The following is a 16,916-nucleotide window of genomic DNA, read 5'->3' as shown; positions in this document are numbered from 1 at the left end:
TCCTTACGATCATCTTCAAGCCTATCAACTTCTGGACAGTTATTACTAATTCGCTTTTCATGGGTATAATCTTTATCTCTTCGATCTGTACATCCTTGAGACTTCTCCATTAATCTAAACCTTAATCTTCTTCATGTATATATACTTGCAAAAAGATGGCAACATGCTATACTTTAAGCCAATGCATGCTTGCTTTCATGTAGAATAACTATAGCCCAATGGCATGTTTTGTTCCTGCAAATTCCTGTTTCAGTAGTATCGTAGTTTAGAAAATCACACAAGCAATAGCAAGTAACAATGTCTATTTATCTTGGATTACTAATATTTGTCTCCTCAGATTATATGCTTAATAACACCATGTGAGTTTTGAACATGCAGGATTGTACTCCTCACTTGCTTTTGAGATGACTGGATTTTGCCAGAACATCAGGAACCTCGAGTCTCAACTTGAGTCCAAGGCGAGAGACATTAATTCTGCAGAAGCCAAGACAATTTCCATGAGGAAGCAATCTGAAGAATTGGTTCTTGAGCGTGATCGTTTACTTGAGTCATCAGGCACCAGGATCAAACAACTAGAATCTGAAATCGAGACCAAGACGAGAGACATCGGTGTTGCAGAAGACAATGCTACTACTATAAAGAAACAGCTTGAAGAGCTCCTTCTTGAATATGATGTTTTACTTGAGAGAAACCAAAATTTAACGAACGAGTCTGAGTCATACAACACAGCAGTCGAAGAGCTAGAGTCTGAACTCGAGACCAGGACGAAATATGTTAATATTGCACAAGCCAGTGCTGCTACTCTAAAGAACCAGCTTGAAGAACTCCTTTTTGATTATGATGTTTTACTTGGGAGAAACCAAAGTTTAAGGAATCAGTCCGACTCACTGAACACAAGAGTCAAAGAGCTAGAGTCTGAACTCGAGACTAGGACGAAAGATGTTAATATTGCAGAAGCTAATAATATATCTTTAAGGAAGCAATTACAAGAGAGACTCCTTGAGAATGACCGTCTATCTCAGTCAAATCAAGTTTTGAACAACCAGTTGCAGTCATCGGGCACGACACTGCAGCAACTAGAATCGGAACTTCAGACAAAGAAGAATGAAGCTAATGCTGCAGAAGCCAAATTTGTCGCTCTGAGGATGGAAAAACAAGTTTTAAATATCCAGTTGGAATCATCCAGCAACAGTCATAGACGCGCAGAGTATGAACTTGAGAATAATAGAAAAAATGTTACTACAGCGGCAGCGAAGATTGTGGAATTAAGAAAGCAATTGGACAATCTCCGGTATAGCCATGATCATTTAATCGAGAACAATCTGAGATTAAAGAACCAGTTGGACTCAATGTGCACGCAATCTACAGAAGCCTCTCTTACGAAGGAAAACCAAAGTCTAAGGAACCAGTTGCAGTCACTGAAAAGAACACTCGAGGAAGTAGAATCTGCAGGAGCAACCACCAACGCTCTACTGAAGGAAAACCAATGTCTAAAGAACCAGTTGCAGTCACTGAAAAGAAAACTCGAGGACGTAGAATCTGCAGGATCAACCACTGAGGCTCTAGGGAATGAAAACCAAAGTCTAAGGAACCAGTTGCAGTCACTGAAAAGAAAACTCGAGGAAGTAGAATCTGCAGGAGCAACCACTAAGGTTCTTGGGAATGAAATCCAAAGTCTAAGGAACCAGTTGCAGTCACTGAAAAGAAAACTCGAACAAGTAGAATCTGCAGAAGCTACTTTAAGGAAAGAAAATGAAAAGTTAAAGAACCAACTGCAGCCACCAGCAACAAAAAGCGTAAATGAAGCGAAAGCCAGCAGTAGTGCTGCAGAAAAATTTGGAAAATTCCTTTTCGACCAGTTTTAGAGTACGAACCTACATCCAGATTTAGTTAAGCATAAACATTTTCCAAGACCTTTTTTTTGTTCGGGAGTTCTTATTAAATCTTATTTCTAATGAGTATTTATTATCACTCATGTACACTTTGTCGGTTCAACTATAATCTATAAAATATAATGCAAAACCATTTGAACTGTTCTAAGAATTCGGTGACTGTGTTAGTACTAAGTACTTCCATATCAATAACAAGGTGATATACAAATGCTAGGCATCAATTGTATAGAAACCAATCAGCTCACAAAACGTATTAAGCAGAACTGAAACAGCTGTAGTAAATACTCAAAGGCAAAGACAATCATTAAATATAAACAGTATCAGTTCTGATTAAACAAATTGATTCTATACACATAAAATTTAAATTGTTCTATATCATGCCTGTTTAAGATTATTGACTCTTAAATCACCAAAAGTCACTGGCAATAATTGGAACCTGCAATCCACAGGAACAAGCCCATTCATCCACTCCTTAGCATTCACAGCCAGTAGATCTTTGCTGTCTCCCTCCACCAGCAACATCAATTGTGTCAGGAAGGTATCTATTGTCATTGACAAACAAAAAGCAAAATATATTAGTTCATTTTCCATGAGAACTGGGAATCCATACTAAAGTAGAAAGGATGGACCTTTAAAGTTAATCCAGTATACAAAGTCATGAAGGATCTTCTAGGTGAAAGGTTATTGCAATATCAACATTAGACATAGGCAACAGAATAATATTGTAACTTGTAAGATTTGCAACAACTACTCTCTACTATGTATGTCAACAAGAAATGAGACTGCATGTGACCTTTCATTTTTAACACACAGTCATGTTTATAGTACAAGAGACACTGGACATACTACGCCATTATGCAGATGAGGTGACATGCTAAATTTGTAAGGTGTCAGTCGATAGTGTATTGAAAGCGTGAGCAATATATCAGTTTTACAGGTGAAATTCTTTGAGCGGTTAACCGCTTAGGGCCATTATGTCAGCAGTGACATGCTATCCTCCACAAGTGTTTCTATGGGAAAGGCTTCCTGTTCGATCTTTTACAATAGCTGCGACATCAAAACTAAACTATTCTGCAATAACATTTAAAGGCATGAATTTTGGTGTAAGCAAATGTTTCTCCTAATCGAGAGGCTTCTGGTTCTTTTCAAATAGCTGTGAAATCAAAACCAAACCAACTTTTGAAGACATTCAGGGTTAAAGGCCATTAGCTCTGTAAACTTCTACAAGATCATAGCTTTGAATACCACTGCTATGATCAGAACCATTGGCTGAGCCACCATGGACAAAGAATATAATACTACTTAAGCCCTGAACTCCATAATACTTACATTTCTTCTTCAGGTTCATTCTTCAGTGCATTTTTGGCTATACATTGAAAGGCATCATCCACGTTAAAGCCCTCTTTTGCAGAGGTCTCAAAGTATGGTATATTTCCCTTGGAAGCACACCAGGCCTTTGCTTTCTTTTCAGAAACCTACAACCAACAAAGCAGAAACATACGACACTATAACAAAAGACCATGAGAATTTAAGTCCATACAGCAACAATGCATACTTGGATGACTTACCACTCGACTATTTCCACCATCAACATCAATCTTATTCCCCAACACAACAAATGGAAAGTTCTCGGGATCAGATGGACTGGCCTAAACATCAGATCCAAAACAGTTGACTTCAGTAATGTTTCACTATCATTTTAGCATTTCAAGGAAGTTGATCTATTGGCAATTACCTGAATCAGAAATTCTTCTCTCCAGTTGTTAAGATTATCAAATGATTTCATGACATTCACATCATACACCAGCACACAACAATCTGCACCACGATAGAAAGCCACACCGAGACTCTGAAACCTTTCTTGCCCAGCGGTATCCCATATCTGTTATAATGAGAAAACTGTGTTAACCATCAAATCTAAAAGTAAAATAGTTTAAAATTACTCTATCAGATGAAAGAAAATCTACTGTTATTGATTTCTGCAACCAAGCATCATTTTTCAAGTACAAAGTTATCAGAAATCAAGAAAACAATTTGACTTTTTTTCGTGTCAATTCATATCACTCGCTGAATTTCCTATATGGGATGTCAGTACTACAAAGAGGCATTATATGTAGAATTATTTCTAATAGTCTGCCTTCCAATCAACTTACCCCTTTCTCTTTCAGAGCAAACTTCTTCTAAATAAGGTGATGTATTTAAGTCATCTTTCCCTTTTAACATCAATGACAAGAAATGTATAGTGGAAGCTATTCTTATGGTATGGGAAGTTGAAAACCCCACATTACCCCCACCCTTGCAAAAAAAAAAGATCTTTAAAAAGGAAAACTCAAATTTGATTTGGAATATGTCATCCCCTAAAACCGTCAGACGACTTGGAATGTGTCATCCACTCATCCACTGGTATAAGTGTAACTAAGCCACCTTTTGGAAAGCCCTGATGTCTTAATGAGATTACATCAGTATGGTATGCTTACCAAACAGAAGTAACAGAGCTATCTGAGAACTCGTAATAACATATTTAACAAACAAACAGCCAAGTGCACTGTACAATGACTATAGCACAGATATTGGTTTTATCATTTCAATCAATAAAACACTTGAATGCTTAGAGGGCTGAGAGCTTTGTCACCTGCAATGTGAACAACCTATCTTCAAACTGAACCTCCTTGGTCAGAAAATCCGCTCCGATTGTCGCCTTGTACTGATTACTGAACTTCCGATTCACATACCTAAAAGTTTTGACAAAAAAAAATACACAATGATTAACCAAATCAAGCAACAGAATAAATCACTAAAATCCAATGATCTAAATTCCGTAACGTACTGATTCATCAGCGATGTCTTCCCCACCCTGCCAAATACAACCAATACAGTTATCAGCACGCAACGCATTTCCAATCCTCGCATCAATTACAACTAAAATTTAACCAACAATCAATGCATCTAATACATTTAGAGGTGAGTTTTTCAATTCCATAAACGATTATTAAGGTTAAAAAGAAAATTGAAAATCAAAATGAAAAGGTAGCTCTAATTGATGTAATTGAAAGCAAACTGACCCGCTGTCGCCGAGGATAATGACCTTTAGGAGCATGCGTCTACGAGAAGCCATGGATCCAAAAGCCTTTGAGGAATTGAAATTAGGGTTTCGCGGACAAAAGATTTGGGAGCTTTTTCGAAATGTTGGATTTCAAAGTTTCAGAGAGAGAGAGAGAGAGAGAGAGAGAGGAATATTCTTGAGAGAGCTGGTATCATGTGAGCGGAGCTTAACTGTACAAGTTTTTGTGACCAATTGTTAACAGCCTGGACACGCTTCCACCGGAACAGAGGCTATCTGATCTCCCAAAACTGCCCTTTGCAATTTTCTCGATTTGATAATTAGTTAGAAAATATAAAATAATAATGTAATGGGTAAATATGCTTTTTTTCACTCCGATCAATTACTCAAAAGGAAAAGATAATTTTATGACCGACGCTTTTGTGAAAATGTTTTCCATTCCACTTAGAATATGTTATCCTGAATCATTCTCAACGAATTTTTAAATATCAAAAAACTAATACAGTTAACGTCACTTTTAAAACAACCGAAAATGAGTATCGTATAAAATGAGTGTTGTCAGATTTAATTTATAATTAATTTTCGTTACTAAAAAAGCTTGGTTTTTTGTGGCAGATATAGCTTCTTTTTTTAATGGAACCGATACCGTCCACAAATGAAAGTAGTTGTATCAGGTGTCAAACCAAAATTATAGACTAAATAAAATTAGAAACAAAATAAAAGAAACAGAAAAAAAATGGCAAAAAAGAAAAGGTCAATACCTGCTCTCACTATACCCTACCCCATCACAGTCATGTGGCATAGACAATGGGCATCATCAAGATTTAATTTAGATAGAGATTTGTTTATATCCATACCATATACATAAAAAGCTAGGAATGCAGAGGATATCATATTCACATATTTGGTCCCTTTTTTTACATGTGAGGCTCATGTTCTCCATCTACTCGTCCATCATAGAGACCCTTCCAGTTTCATGCAGATGATACAACCAAATAGGTTCCAACAGTTCCTTGGCTTTCTCTAGCTTTTCCTTCCCATCTTCATCACACTCTTCTTCGATTTCTCTCTCAATCTGAGGGTAAATATCTTGCAGAAATGCCAGCACCAAATCACCCCATTCTCTATGATCATGCTTGAATATCTTTAGGCATACAAAGCGTAGAAGTCCTAAAACCAGCCCAAAATTTTTCTTCTCCAGGCCAACTACAGTGCCATTCATGAAAATTGCCCCAAACACACTCTGCATGCTGGGATTTGCTTTCAACAATGTGGCAATCAATGTAAGAAGTTTCTTCAATGCAGGAAACTCTTCGGGTTCAGATTCTCCATCATCTTCTGGGCAGACTTCACAATCATCAGAGAGCTCAGTCTTGGCTAAGATTAAGAGCCATGATGGAAAGTGGACTCTGATGCGATCAGCTGGACTCATTTGTGTCTCTTCTCCCGTAATCTGTTTCATAATGTGAGAAGATCCTAGTGCCAAAATCAAGTCAGGAACCCAAGGCTTTACTGCTGTCACTAATTGCCCAGCATAGGTTGAGCCCAAGTGTAATTCAATCGAGATGATTAAATCAAGCATATCATTGGCAAGATCAGAGGCTTCTGCTGATGGAGGTGAAGCTTCAGTAGCATCTTTAAGAGCTAGATTAAGTAACTTTGCTGCATAGGTAAAGAAGTGTTTCAAACACAGAACTACATCCTTCAAATCTTCCTCCTCAAAATCAATTTGCTCGCGAGATTGTTGCTCCAAAGTAGATATGAAACATCGTATATAACCTGACGTGGACCTTAAGCACCTCTCCTGAATTTGAGGAGCAAAACCAATAGCAGCAGCATCTACCATGAACCTTTGGACAGCAGTAATCATCTTCACCTTGTTGGCCAACTTCTTCAGTTCAGTATATACATTTCCTGCAAAATTTTCTGATTATATATGTTTCAATCACGAGGAAAGCAGAATCTTACATTAAACATTACTTGAGTGAAATAATGAAATATATATATATATCTTAGAACAAAGTGGACTTTTCTTTGCACCATCGTTGTCTAATTTTAACAAATACTGCAATGTAGAACAGATAAATACCAAGCTATGCAATGGGGAACGGCACACAAGAACAGCCCGAATGAATGTTGATAGAGCCTACTTGATAGTTAAAGACTTAAGCTAATTCACCTTTCAACTTCGAAAATATTGCATAAATAAATGTGCATCTGTGTCCTAACTACTTACCACTATCACTTGGAATGGAGGCATGTGTTTGAGCTTCTCGGTGCCTTTTTTCACGATGACCAGCAGACTTATTGCGAGCATTAGATTCTGAATGAACCTCGCTGGACTGTCCAGAATCGCCTGCTCGACATAGCTTCTCTGTACAATTAAGCACATGATCCAATGCCTGTTCCAACTCGGTCTGCTGTAAAAGAAAATGGAAGCAATACTTTACAGTGAATCATGGTTGATGGTTACTTTGTTTTTAAAAGCAATGCTTGTTCAAAAATTGCAATATGAAGACAAGATTCAGTATGAATGTCAAGTATGTGAGACCAGTTAAAGGTCTCAAACTAAGAAGTCAGTATTCAACATGTATCAGAATCAGTTCTCAAACACAAAGTACAGAAAAAGACTGGTGCAGCAAAAAACTTAAGTAAGAAAATCACTAGAAAGAAGTCCCCCAACATAATGGTGATAATACAGTACTAGACCTACCAAAATAATAACTTGTGAGGCAAAGTGAATGACAAGAATGAGTTTGGCATAATTTTCTCACGTTGAAAAGATTTCGGTGAGCATCAACACAATATGTGCAGGGTCTTTTTTTATTTTCTATGCCCTACAATTTGTAAAAATTCTGCCAAAACTCTTACAAAATTCAGTACATTTGAGAAGCTCAATGCCTTGAATGAATCCAAGAAAAAAGTATATCTTATCTATTGTCAATTCAAGTTGCCTATCATTTCAACATGGGTATATCATCTTCCGAGATTCTAATCATGGTTGTTAAGTTTAGCAACATGAATGTGTAAACAATTTCAAATAAGATAAAAATATAACTAAGACCATAAAAACAACAAAAGTTAATCTGAAGAAAATAACTACAAGAGCACATGGTGAGACAACATATACGCAAGAAAAACTCTAAATTAAATATGTTTGAACATTTAAAAGATGAACAGAATCACAGCTGAGAGGTATGTCACTTACCTCCAAAGTAGACCCAGCGAAATCAGTGCTATCATTTTTATTGGAAGATACATGTTGAACAGATAAATGCAGCACAAGGGCTGTATATGCTGACACGGGATATGGTTCCATGCATTCATAATGCATGCACTGAATAATGCTGACCTCGGAAATGACCTTTAAACATATAAGTAAGGATTCTAGAGTTTGAGATCCCAATATAGCCTTCCGAGTATTGACAGTGACAAGCAAGTCCCTGATTTGCCAAGCTATTCCTGCTGCAACTGAATAATCCTCCTCAAAACTGGCAACATTTTTTCCACCACATTTTTTCCGTTGTACTGAAATTTTGCCAGTAGACTTAGATTTCTTTCTTTTCACAGAGAAAACACTCAGGTTTGGTATCTCACTGTCATATTTAATATGGCAACGATAGGCTGCTTTCTGTAGAAGTGCTGTTAGAGCTTCCAGCATACCATCGATAGCATCACAAGATAGCAACATACTGTGAGCAGACCTCACTTCAGCTTGCTTCTCCACATTTTTGGATAAACCACTACAATTTGTGACCAGGTGCATGCATTCATCAAGAAGTCCAGCTACATCATCAGGAGAGACAGTTGATACAATGTTGAATACACAAGACTGAGCAGGCCCAGTAGGTGCGGCAGCAATCAAGCTTTTCAACTTTTCACAATCCAAAAATTCTTTGAGCGCCTTCTTGAAAACAGGCTCATGAACTAGGGTATTGCAAAGGTTGGAAGAAGAACGAAGTAAACCCTCAATTTGCTCTTCATCCAGATTAATGAGATTAGTAGGCGGCAAGACCAAAGTAATCATTACCCTAACAAGTTCCATCAGAGACTTAAGAGATGCCCCTTGGGACGCAGCAAATTCACAAAACCTTGCTCCAGCCATTGGAGACCTTCTTATAAGTGTAGTACAACGATTGCATGCTGTCTGAACAGTTTCTTTCAAAGGAAAGTATGATGGCATAAGCAATCTTGTAATTTTCTGAGCAACTTGAGGTTGATCATTTTCAAGGGCAGATAATAGTACATCTAACTTCACTACCTGTTGAAAGATGGAATCAAGTAAACAAACCAACAGACACTAAGAAAGGCATCAAATGAAACAAAAGAGCTTAATGAAGCATAATTTGGAGAGCCCATTGTACCTTATGGAACTGGAAGTTTTGAATATCCCTTATAAGGAGGAGGAGATCTGCCATGGCAAGTCTAACCGATAACACATTATCCATCATCAAATGCCCCAGTCTTGGTAGAAGCACACTGAGATATTGATGACATAGGGGATTCCCAAACAAATACATCGTGCCATTCAGTGTGGAAAGCCTAACCTCATAACTCGTATCACGTGACATATCATCGAAAATTTTAGCAACCAACTTTGAAATAGTAGGTGAAGGGATTACTTCCCAAAACAGATGAAGAATTCGACACGAACCTTCCACCGCAACCACTCTCACCTCTGGACAATCATCCACAAGTAACTTCATCAATAAAAAGAACTGCTTATCAAGCAATGAATCCTTGACCTCTTTAGTCGAATCAGGATCTTCAAGAGGGAACAAATCCAAAAGTAAATGCAGCGCATTATGACGAACATGAGAATTCGCAACCTACCATAACAAACCAACCAGTCAATCCACACACACCAAAGGTCCAAAACTACAGTACTACAATTACAACACATTAACAGATAAAGCTACCTGCAGAGACCGGAATACAACAGGCTCGGATAGCTGGAAGAGAAGCTTCTCGACGCCGGCAGTGGTCCTCTGGTTGATAAACCCTCCCAAAACCCTCCTAACAGAAGCAGCAAACGCGCTGGAGCCAGCATGTACAGCTCCCTCAATCAAAACCTGCACGAAACCACTCTCAATCTCACTCCTCAGCTCCCCCTCGGCGGCCTTCCAACCCCGAAACACAACGTCCCCGTAGGCCTCCAGCATCGATTTCCTCCCAAACGGAATCTGCGACTTGATCACAGCCAAAACCTCCTTCAACAGCTGCGAGCTCAGCCCGAACAGGAACGCCAGGAACTTCCTCCCCTCCTCCGCCTTCAAATACAGCGGCGAAATGACGCAGCGGATCAGCAACAGCTTCAGGTCCTCAATGCTTTCGTCTTCGAAATCGAAGCAGGTGAAGGCCTCCCGGAGGGCGTAGACTCTGTGGACGTCGGCCTTCTTGTTCAGAGTCAAAGATCTGGAGAGCAAGAACGGCAGCGACTGAGATATCAGCGACTCCCGGCCGGGGAGCTCCTCCTTCCACCAAAGCTCGCAGAGATTCACAATCGATGAGACCAGCGTCGAATCCGACTCCAGAATGATCAGATTGTCGTGGAGCAACTGAACTCCGGGGAACAAATCCGCCGGCGCGAACGCCTTCGCCGGATGCGAAGCGCATAGCTCCGCGACGCAGGCGAGAATCTGGAGCTTTCTGAGGAGCAGAGTCTTCTCATTTTCGGGGTTATGGTCCGGTTCGGGTTCGGGTTCGGGCCGGGTCTTGGAGGAGCGGCGGGGGCGCTTGGTGGGGGGAGAGCAAGGGGATTTAGGGTTAGGGTTAGGGTTGGGGTTGGGTTGGAGGAAGGATTGGAGGGAGTGGGAGATGGAGAGGGAGAGGGAGGTGGGGAGAGAGGAGGAGAGGTGGGAGGAGGGTTTGATCTTGTGGAGTAGGGATTTGAGAGAGGGCTTTGAGGATTTGAGGGTGAGATTGGCGGCGGAGGTGAGGAAGTCTTCGGCGGAGGATTGGAGTGAGGAGCGGAGGCGCTTCTCCATGACGGCGGTGAAGAAGAGTGTGTTTTGTTTTTCAAAAGTGAAAATGAAACCGTTGCGTTTTGGGATATTCTCTGAGATGCACTTTGTGAGAGAGCAATACCTAGCTGTGGGGGAGATTATCTGACAGACGAATCAACAACACATTGGGTCTTTTAATTTGAAATTTTATTTTTGGCGCTCTAGCTATTCGAGCATTAATTGGCCAATTTGGTATACATAATTGTTTTTGCCAAAAACAGATTAGCTGATCCAAATGACGTGGCATCATGCGTGGCATGTGCAGTCTCATTTCTTTTAATAATATAATTTCCAGCCCATTAAATACCTTCTATTTCAAATTAGCTTAAAAATAATAATAATCTATATTAATAAAACACCTTCCTTATTGGAGTAAAAGACAGATCTAAAGGACGATCATCAATTTTTTATACGGTGCATTTTGAATTTTAGATTGCTATTAACACTGTTTCATGTATGAGAGACAATATTATATGAATACAAAGATGGGCAAAGAGGCAAAGAGTAGTGTGTAAATTCCATTTGGAATGAATGTCTGGGCACTTGTGGCTCATGTATTGCTTTTTGAGTAGCCATAGATCAATCTGAAATTTGGAAGTCAACAATATTCCAGATTTCCAGTCAAATTAACAAAACAAGATTACAACAACCGATGAGGGAGCGACCTCAAATTTACTGAGTTTAGGTCGGAAACGCAAATTGGGAGCTCCAGTAAAATGCTCTTTAACTATATCAAAAACTGTATAAACACCTTTGCATCCTTATTGATTATTAAAGTATTCAAGTAATTCAACAATGATCCAGGCATATCTAATTGATTCATGAGGATTATCCTAATCGTTTGGTTAATTCATCAGGCGTATTTGCAGAAGTTTTCATGATAAGGGTTTGATTTATTCATCAATACCCTAGTTTTCTAAACAAAAGACTTTTTTTTTGTTGATGTTATAATTTAGATAAAAAGAAAATTAATATGAAGGCATGCTGGAAAATATTTGGAATTAAGATAATGATGTGGCATGTGCCACGTCATTTGTATATGAATTTTGTATAAATTTTTGGTGTCTTAAGCATTTTCCTATTTCACGAGAGGTTTTAATTTCCAGACTACAATAAAGCAACACGAGAGAGAGAGAGAGAGAGAGAGAGAGAGAGAGAGAGAGAGAGAGAGAGAGAGAGAGAGAGAGCTTCAAAATCCAATGAAACATATGGCAAAGAAGAAGATCAGTTTATTTATTCAAAAAAAGAAGAAGATCAGTTTATTGATATACAGAATAGAACAAGTATTTGATCAGTTTATTAATAAGAACTTAAGGTGCCTACAATATATGATATCTTTTTGATATGAACATAGTAGCCAACGGATCCTATCAATCTTCTGTATGGAAACTAAACACTAGAATGGTTCAAACAAGTGAGTGAGCAGCTCAGAGGAAAGCTCACCTGCCTACCTGAACAATAGATACATTAACTCTACCAAATGTACAGTTAGAAGTGGTGTATTTCATGTAAGCATGCCTGCAGCGACTGTGATTCGCATAGGAATCGGCTATCAAGAGCTTTTACCAAAAATGTCTTTGTTTGTTCGCCCTTGTTCGATATCTTGAGTTGTTTGTCCGCTTTGTTGGCCTTCACCACTGGATGCAGATTGGTTCTGGCCAAAATCACTGCTTGGCCCACTGGTCTCACTTATTCCTTGATCTAGCTCTTGGCTTTCTAGTGCTAACTTTCTAAATTTCATCATGTCTTGCTTATATTCCTGAGTGCTGTATTGTGTGCTTTCAGAGGAACTGTATATCATGCTGTGACCTGGTATAACTCCTTCATTTAATTCATCTGGAGAAAGATTGCCTTCCAAAGCTCGAACTACCTGCTTTCAATCAAATATTGGAATAAAATGCCAGAGGTTGAACTATGTGTTTATACATACGCAGAATTTGGAAAGTCATATGGTATTAAGTTTTGTGTATTGGAAAGTCATTTGGAAAGTCACGCATTGTTCAAGTTTTATCATGAGATGAGACAACATGCTTCCTACTACAAAGTCATAATGAAGAGGGTGTCCCTTTTTACCCTAATTAATCACACAATTTGACTACCAATTGTACCTTCTTTTTTGGAGGCTCTTATGTTATGGTTGTTCCCAAGTGCTAACAGTTTGAACTATTTAAGTAAAAGCCAACCATATATTCAAGCAGCCTAACAGGGATTAGTGGTCTGATCTTAGGCCTATTGGCAGTTGGTCTGGATTCATGTAAAATAAAACCTAAAACTAATTTTTTTAGAAAATACAAATACAAAGATGAGCTAAAACCAACTGAACCATCCTTACAAAGTGATAGCAATACGCTTCAACAAAAGATAAAACATTAAGAAATACCCACACTTGGTGTTTGTATGTATGTCAAGAGGGTTCCTACAAGACTCCATAATTGCAGAAAGATGTTTGACTTGTAGGAAAAATGAGAACGTGAACAAGACAGATAGATCTATCATATCCCAAACTTCAGAACATTGTATGATTACCTGGCTCATTTTTGGTCGACGGCGGCCAGAATGACGCACACAAGCAGCGGCACAGGCAATCATACAAGCCATTTCACTGGTGTTATAATCATTCTGCAACCTTGCATCAACAAGACCATCAAATTTTCCCTTTTCCAATGCTTGCGCAAGCAGAGGCCTTGCCTGAAATTCAATAACAGTTGATATAATCTTTCCATGAAATTCAAGCTTGAATGCTTGATAGTTACAAAAAAAAATCATAGAGAAAGAGCAGAGCAGAAAATACTCCATGAAAGCATATAGCATGATTCGATGAAAGGTCAAACAGCAATATGGATACATCATCAAGCAACCACATCATCTTTTAGCAAGATACAGCCATATTGCCACAAATTGATGCAGATGAACTGCCAAAAATTAGTAGTGAAGATATTGTATACGCACCCACTCAACCATGCTATCATCGGTGAAGGAATGAGTTTTGTCAATGGGTTGGTGTCCAGTAATCAACTCCAATAGCACGACCCCAAATGAGAAGACATCTGACTTATCACTGAGCTTTCCGCTGGATGCATATTCCGGAGCTAAGTATCTGAATACTCACAAACAAGTCACAGTTGAAAAACTGTTAGTAATTCAACCACTAAAACTGTTTGGTACAAACTTAGACTGCATGAAACCTATATATATGTGGCTAAGTAATGCAGACAATATCAATCTTACCCAAAAGTTCCCATAACCCTTGTGGAGACATGAGTATCTGTATCTAAGGCCAACTTGGCAAGTCCAAAGTCTGCAACCTGAAAACAGAATACATACAATACATAATACATGTTAACATTATGAGCAAAATACATTTAACTAATCCTATTAATAGTATATTGTCATGCTCGTAAGCCAAGCAGCACTGATATTAAAAGTTCACATTTTAGCTCATCCAGCTATATCCAACTATAACACTTTTTTTTTTGCTTCAGACATGGGCAGTGGTAGATGACTAACCGAGATTTTGGTGATATAGTAACAACTGAGTACCCCGTCCATACATGCTTCTCTTCTTTTCTTCATTCTCTAGTCTATTATAAATTTATAATTGTAGTTGTAAGCAACAAAAAGTAACACAGATTTTCATCCCATTGACTATCATCGACTTCAAATTTAGTGTCTAATTTTTTCACATAAAGGTTTTGTTTTCAGATTGAGTGTGCTTGAGATTAGATTTAGCATCAAGCTTCATAGCTTTATAAAATAGGACTGATTATGCGGCAAGAACATCAAGAGCTTTATACATTTGAGGTGTACGACAAATCTTAGCAGAAAACCGTGAAAGCTGTTACAGCCTACCTTCGCCTCAAAATTTTCATCAATGAGAATATTGGCAGCTTTGATGTCACGGTGTATGATCTTGGGATGACCTGAAGAGTAAGCAACGTGCGAGGCAAATTACAGTCCAGAAAATGTAGTTCCCAAAACAAAAGAGAAAGCATTCATCGAGAACTTACAGTCCTCGTGGAGATATGCCAATCCTTTTGCAGATCCTAGAGCAATTTTCATTCTCATTGGCCAAGCCATAGTTGGTCGCCCCTTTCCTGAAAAGTTTTACTTTGGTAAGATTCTATCAGAGACCAGAATGCCCATTTTTTTTCTCTCTTTGGCAATTGGAGGAAAACAAGAATGGTATACAATCACAAAAGACCGTCGAATGACTTACCATGCAAGTGAAATTCCAAGGTGCTGTTGGAAACGAACTCATAAACAAGCAACCTCTGAGCCCCACTAATGCAGTATCCAACCAGTGAAACAAGATGTCTGTGATGGACACGGTTAATGACTTCAACCTCTGCCTGGAATTCACGCTCCCCCTGTCCACTCCCCACTTTCAGCTGCTTGATTGCAACCACTTTCCCATTCGGAAGAATTCCTTTATGAACATAACCAAAGCCTCCTTGACCAAGAAGATTTTGATTGGAGAAACCATTTGTTGCCATGGCTAACTCCTCGTATGTAAACGTGCTTTCGGAAAACCCAAAGGTTGAGGGAGGTTTCTCTGATCCGTATCCGCTACCGGTTGAAGTTAGGTCCGAGTAATGAGTAGGCATTGGAAATATGTCTACTTTGTCTGCTGATGGAGGAGTACAGTTCTGTTGCAAAGTCTGAGGTGGGTCCTTTAATTGGTCATCTGGAGAAATCACAAGGAAACAACAATTGCGATCAATTCCAATGGCAACACCAAACCTTAATGAACTTAATTCCAAAATACAGACAACAATTTCAATGCTACTCTACTCTACACACCAAAACTCAATTAAGTTTGGAATTACCTTTGGGTTGTTGGCCTGACTCATTAGCTCTGGCTAACTTTCTCTGCCGTCTCCGGTAGAAAAAGTAGATGAGGGCGACTGCAACCAGCACACTAAACCCTCCTATGGCAACTCCGACTATAATCCCGACGTTCGTGTTCGTCGGCAGGGAAGGCACCGAACTAGACGAAGCCGGAGGTGGCGGCGACGCGGCCGGAGCTGTCGTTGTAGTGGAGTTGGTAGACGGAGGAGGAGGAGACACGGTGGAGTTGGTCGTGGGAGAAGAGCTGGTAGGAGCTGTGGCATTGGTCGACGGACTAGTTGTAGGAGAGGTAGCGTTGGACGGCGGAGGGGGAGGAGGTGAGGTGGAGGTGGAGGTGGTTGACGGCGCCGGCGCCGACATAGTCGACGGCGAGATTTGAGGAGAGAATGGGGGCTGTTTGGAATTGATTAGTGTTAAGAGAGAAGTCACACATGGTGGTGGTTGGGGTAGAATGGGACGACGAGTCACGACGAACGTGGTGGGACCCTCATTTGGCAGATGGAGATCGTTTGTACGATTGTAACCTCGCGTAAGATTCGTCCCGCCTTACGTCATAACAGAAATAGCTGAGTTGGAATATTATTTCTTTTCCTTTTTTTTTATGGTTACAAGTTTTCTATTTGATTGGAGAGCCGTAATATCCTAACTCCCGGTTCTTATGCATAACTATTATTCATACCCACACCTACGCGACTGCAAAACTCTTAATTTCTTTTTTACTTTCTTACACAAATTTTTGGGTGGTTTTGTTTTCAGTTTCATGTCTAAATTACGATATTATTCTTTATACATTAGATTCAGTTTTGTAAAAGTTAATAAACTCTATGCTTTTTTGGTAGTTTACAAATTTAACCATTAGAAACTATTTCTTGCTTTATTAATAGAAAATTATGGTTTGGTTGAAGTATGGCGTACTGCGTTGCTTGAGTTTGGATTTAGTTTGGTTTTATCGATGGCAACTTTAGTTTCAAGAGAAAGAGTCTGGAATGGAACATCGATATGAGCCAACTCAGGGACTCCGATAAGGGACCCTCTCTCTACTTGCTTATTTCTCTTAGTGAGAGAAGTACTATGAAGGAGTGCCTCACAACTGTATCTTGTAAGAACTTG

The 16,916-nt window shown here is 39.2% G+C and overlaps 3 protein-coding genes across 6 annotated transcripts; all 3 read right to left on the bottom strand.

The window, feature by feature from the left end:
* Nucleotides 1–2,165: 2,165 nt before the first annotated feature.
* LOC126801109 (ras-related protein Rab7) lies at nucleotides 2,166–5,153 on the bottom strand. Its single transcript, XM_050528567.1, has 7 exons — nucleotides 4,955–5,153; nucleotides 4,720–4,746; nucleotides 4,525–4,624; nucleotides 3,628–3,774; nucleotides 3,461–3,541; nucleotides 3,222–3,367; nucleotides 2,166–2,434 (listed from the first exon to the last, which is right to left on the bottom strand). Exons 1-7 carry the CDS (start codon nucleotides 5,005–5,007, stop codon nucleotides 2,365–2,367), a joined length of 624 nt encoding a protein of 207 aa, XP_050384524.1. The 5' UTR covers nucleotides 5,008–5,153; the 3' UTR covers nucleotides 2,166–2,364.
* A 614-nt stretch (nucleotides 5,154–5,767) lies between these two features.
* Nucleotides 5,768–10,996, bottom strand: LOC126801086 (uncharacterized). Of its 4 annotated transcripts, XM_050528541.1 has the most exons (6): nucleotides 9,873–10,996; nucleotides 9,318–9,782; nucleotides 8,162–9,214; nucleotides 7,190–7,373; nucleotides 6,733–6,879; nucleotides 5,768–6,615 (listed from the first exon to the last, which is right to left on the bottom strand). In XM_050528541.1, exons 1-6 carry the CDS (start codon nucleotides 10,938–10,940, stop codon nucleotides 5,897–5,899), a joined length of 3,636 nt encoding a protein of 1,211 aa, XP_050384498.1. In that variant the 5' UTR covers nucleotides 10,941–10,996; the 3' UTR covers nucleotides 5,768–5,896. The 4 variants fall into 4 exon arrangements, with proteins under 4 accessions (XP_050384498.1, XP_050384494.1, XP_050384497.1 ...); XM_050528537.1 differs by having other exon boundaries at nucleotides 5,768–6,879; XM_050528540.1 differs by having other exon boundaries at nucleotides 5,768–6,867.
* A 1,270-nt stretch (nucleotides 10,997–12,266) lies between these two features.
* On the bottom strand, nucleotides 12,267–16,132 carry LOC126801099 (proline-rich receptor-like protein kinase PERK1). The gene is made up of 8 exons (XM_050528557.1): nucleotides 15,785–16,132; nucleotides 15,175–15,642; nucleotides 14,966–15,052; nucleotides 14,808–14,878; nucleotides 14,187–14,263; nucleotides 13,908–14,055; nucleotides 13,485–13,646; nucleotides 12,267–12,828 (listed from the first exon to the last, which is right to left on the bottom strand). Exons 2-8 carry the CDS (start codon nucleotides 15,560–15,562, stop codon nucleotides 12,511–12,513), a joined length of 1,251 nt encoding a protein of 416 aa, XP_050384514.1. The 5' UTR covers nucleotides 15,563–15,642; nucleotides 15,785–16,132; the 3' UTR covers nucleotides 12,267–12,510.
* Between the last annotated feature and the right edge of the window lie 784 nt (nucleotides 16,133–16,916).

The sequence above is a fragment of the Argentina anserina genome, chromosome 6, assembly GCF_933775445.1.
Source record: "Argentina anserina chromosome 6, drPotAnse1.1, whole genome shotgun sequence".
Classification (NCBI taxonomy): Eukaryota; Viridiplantae; Streptophyta; class Magnoliopsida; order Rosales; family Rosaceae; genus Argentina; species Argentina anserina.
Note: the sequence above shows the minus strand (reverse complement) of the source record. Positions and strands in the feature narration are given on the sequence as shown.

Excerpts from the sequence above, each read along its gene's own strand:
- LOC126801109 (XM_050528567.1), bottom strand. The coding sequence starts at position 5,007 with ATGGCTTCTCGTAGACGCATGCTCCTAAAGGTCATTATCCTCGGCGAC. Across the intron at positions 3,775-4,524 it reads ATAGGTTGTTCACATTGCAG|ATATGGGATACCGCTGGGCA; the intron begins GTGACAAAGCTC and ends TCATTATAACAG. Across the intron at positions 2,435-3,221 it reads AATGAACCTGAAGAAGAAAT|ATACCTTCCTGACACAATTG; the intron begins GTAAGTATTATG and ends CAATGACAATAG.
- LOC126801086 (XM_050528537.1), bottom strand. The coding sequence starts at position 10,940 with ATGGAGAAGCGCCTCCGCTCCTCACTCCAATCCTCCGCCGAAGACTTC. Across the intron at positions 9,783-9,872 it reads TTGTATTCCGGTCTCTGCAG|GTTGCGAATTCTCATGTTCG; the intron begins GTAGCTTTATCT and ends TTGTTATGGTAG. Across the intron at positions 7,374-8,161 it reads TCGCTGGGTCTACTTTGGAG|CAGACCGAGTTGGAACAGGC; the intron begins GTAAGTGACATA and ends TTTCTTTTACAG.
- LOC126801099 (XM_050528557.1), bottom strand. The coding sequence starts at position 15,562 with ATGCCTACTCATTACTCGGACCTAACTTCAACCGGTAGCGGATACGGA. Across the intron at positions 14,264-14,807 it reads ATGAAAATTTTGAGGCGAAG|GTTGCAGACTTTGGACTTGC; the intron begins GTAGGCTGTAAC and ends TTCTGTTTTCAG. Across the intron at positions 13,647-13,907 it reads ATGATAGCATGGTTGAGTGG|GCAAGGCCTCTGCTTGCGCA; the intron begins GTGCGTATACAA and ends ATTGAATTTCAG.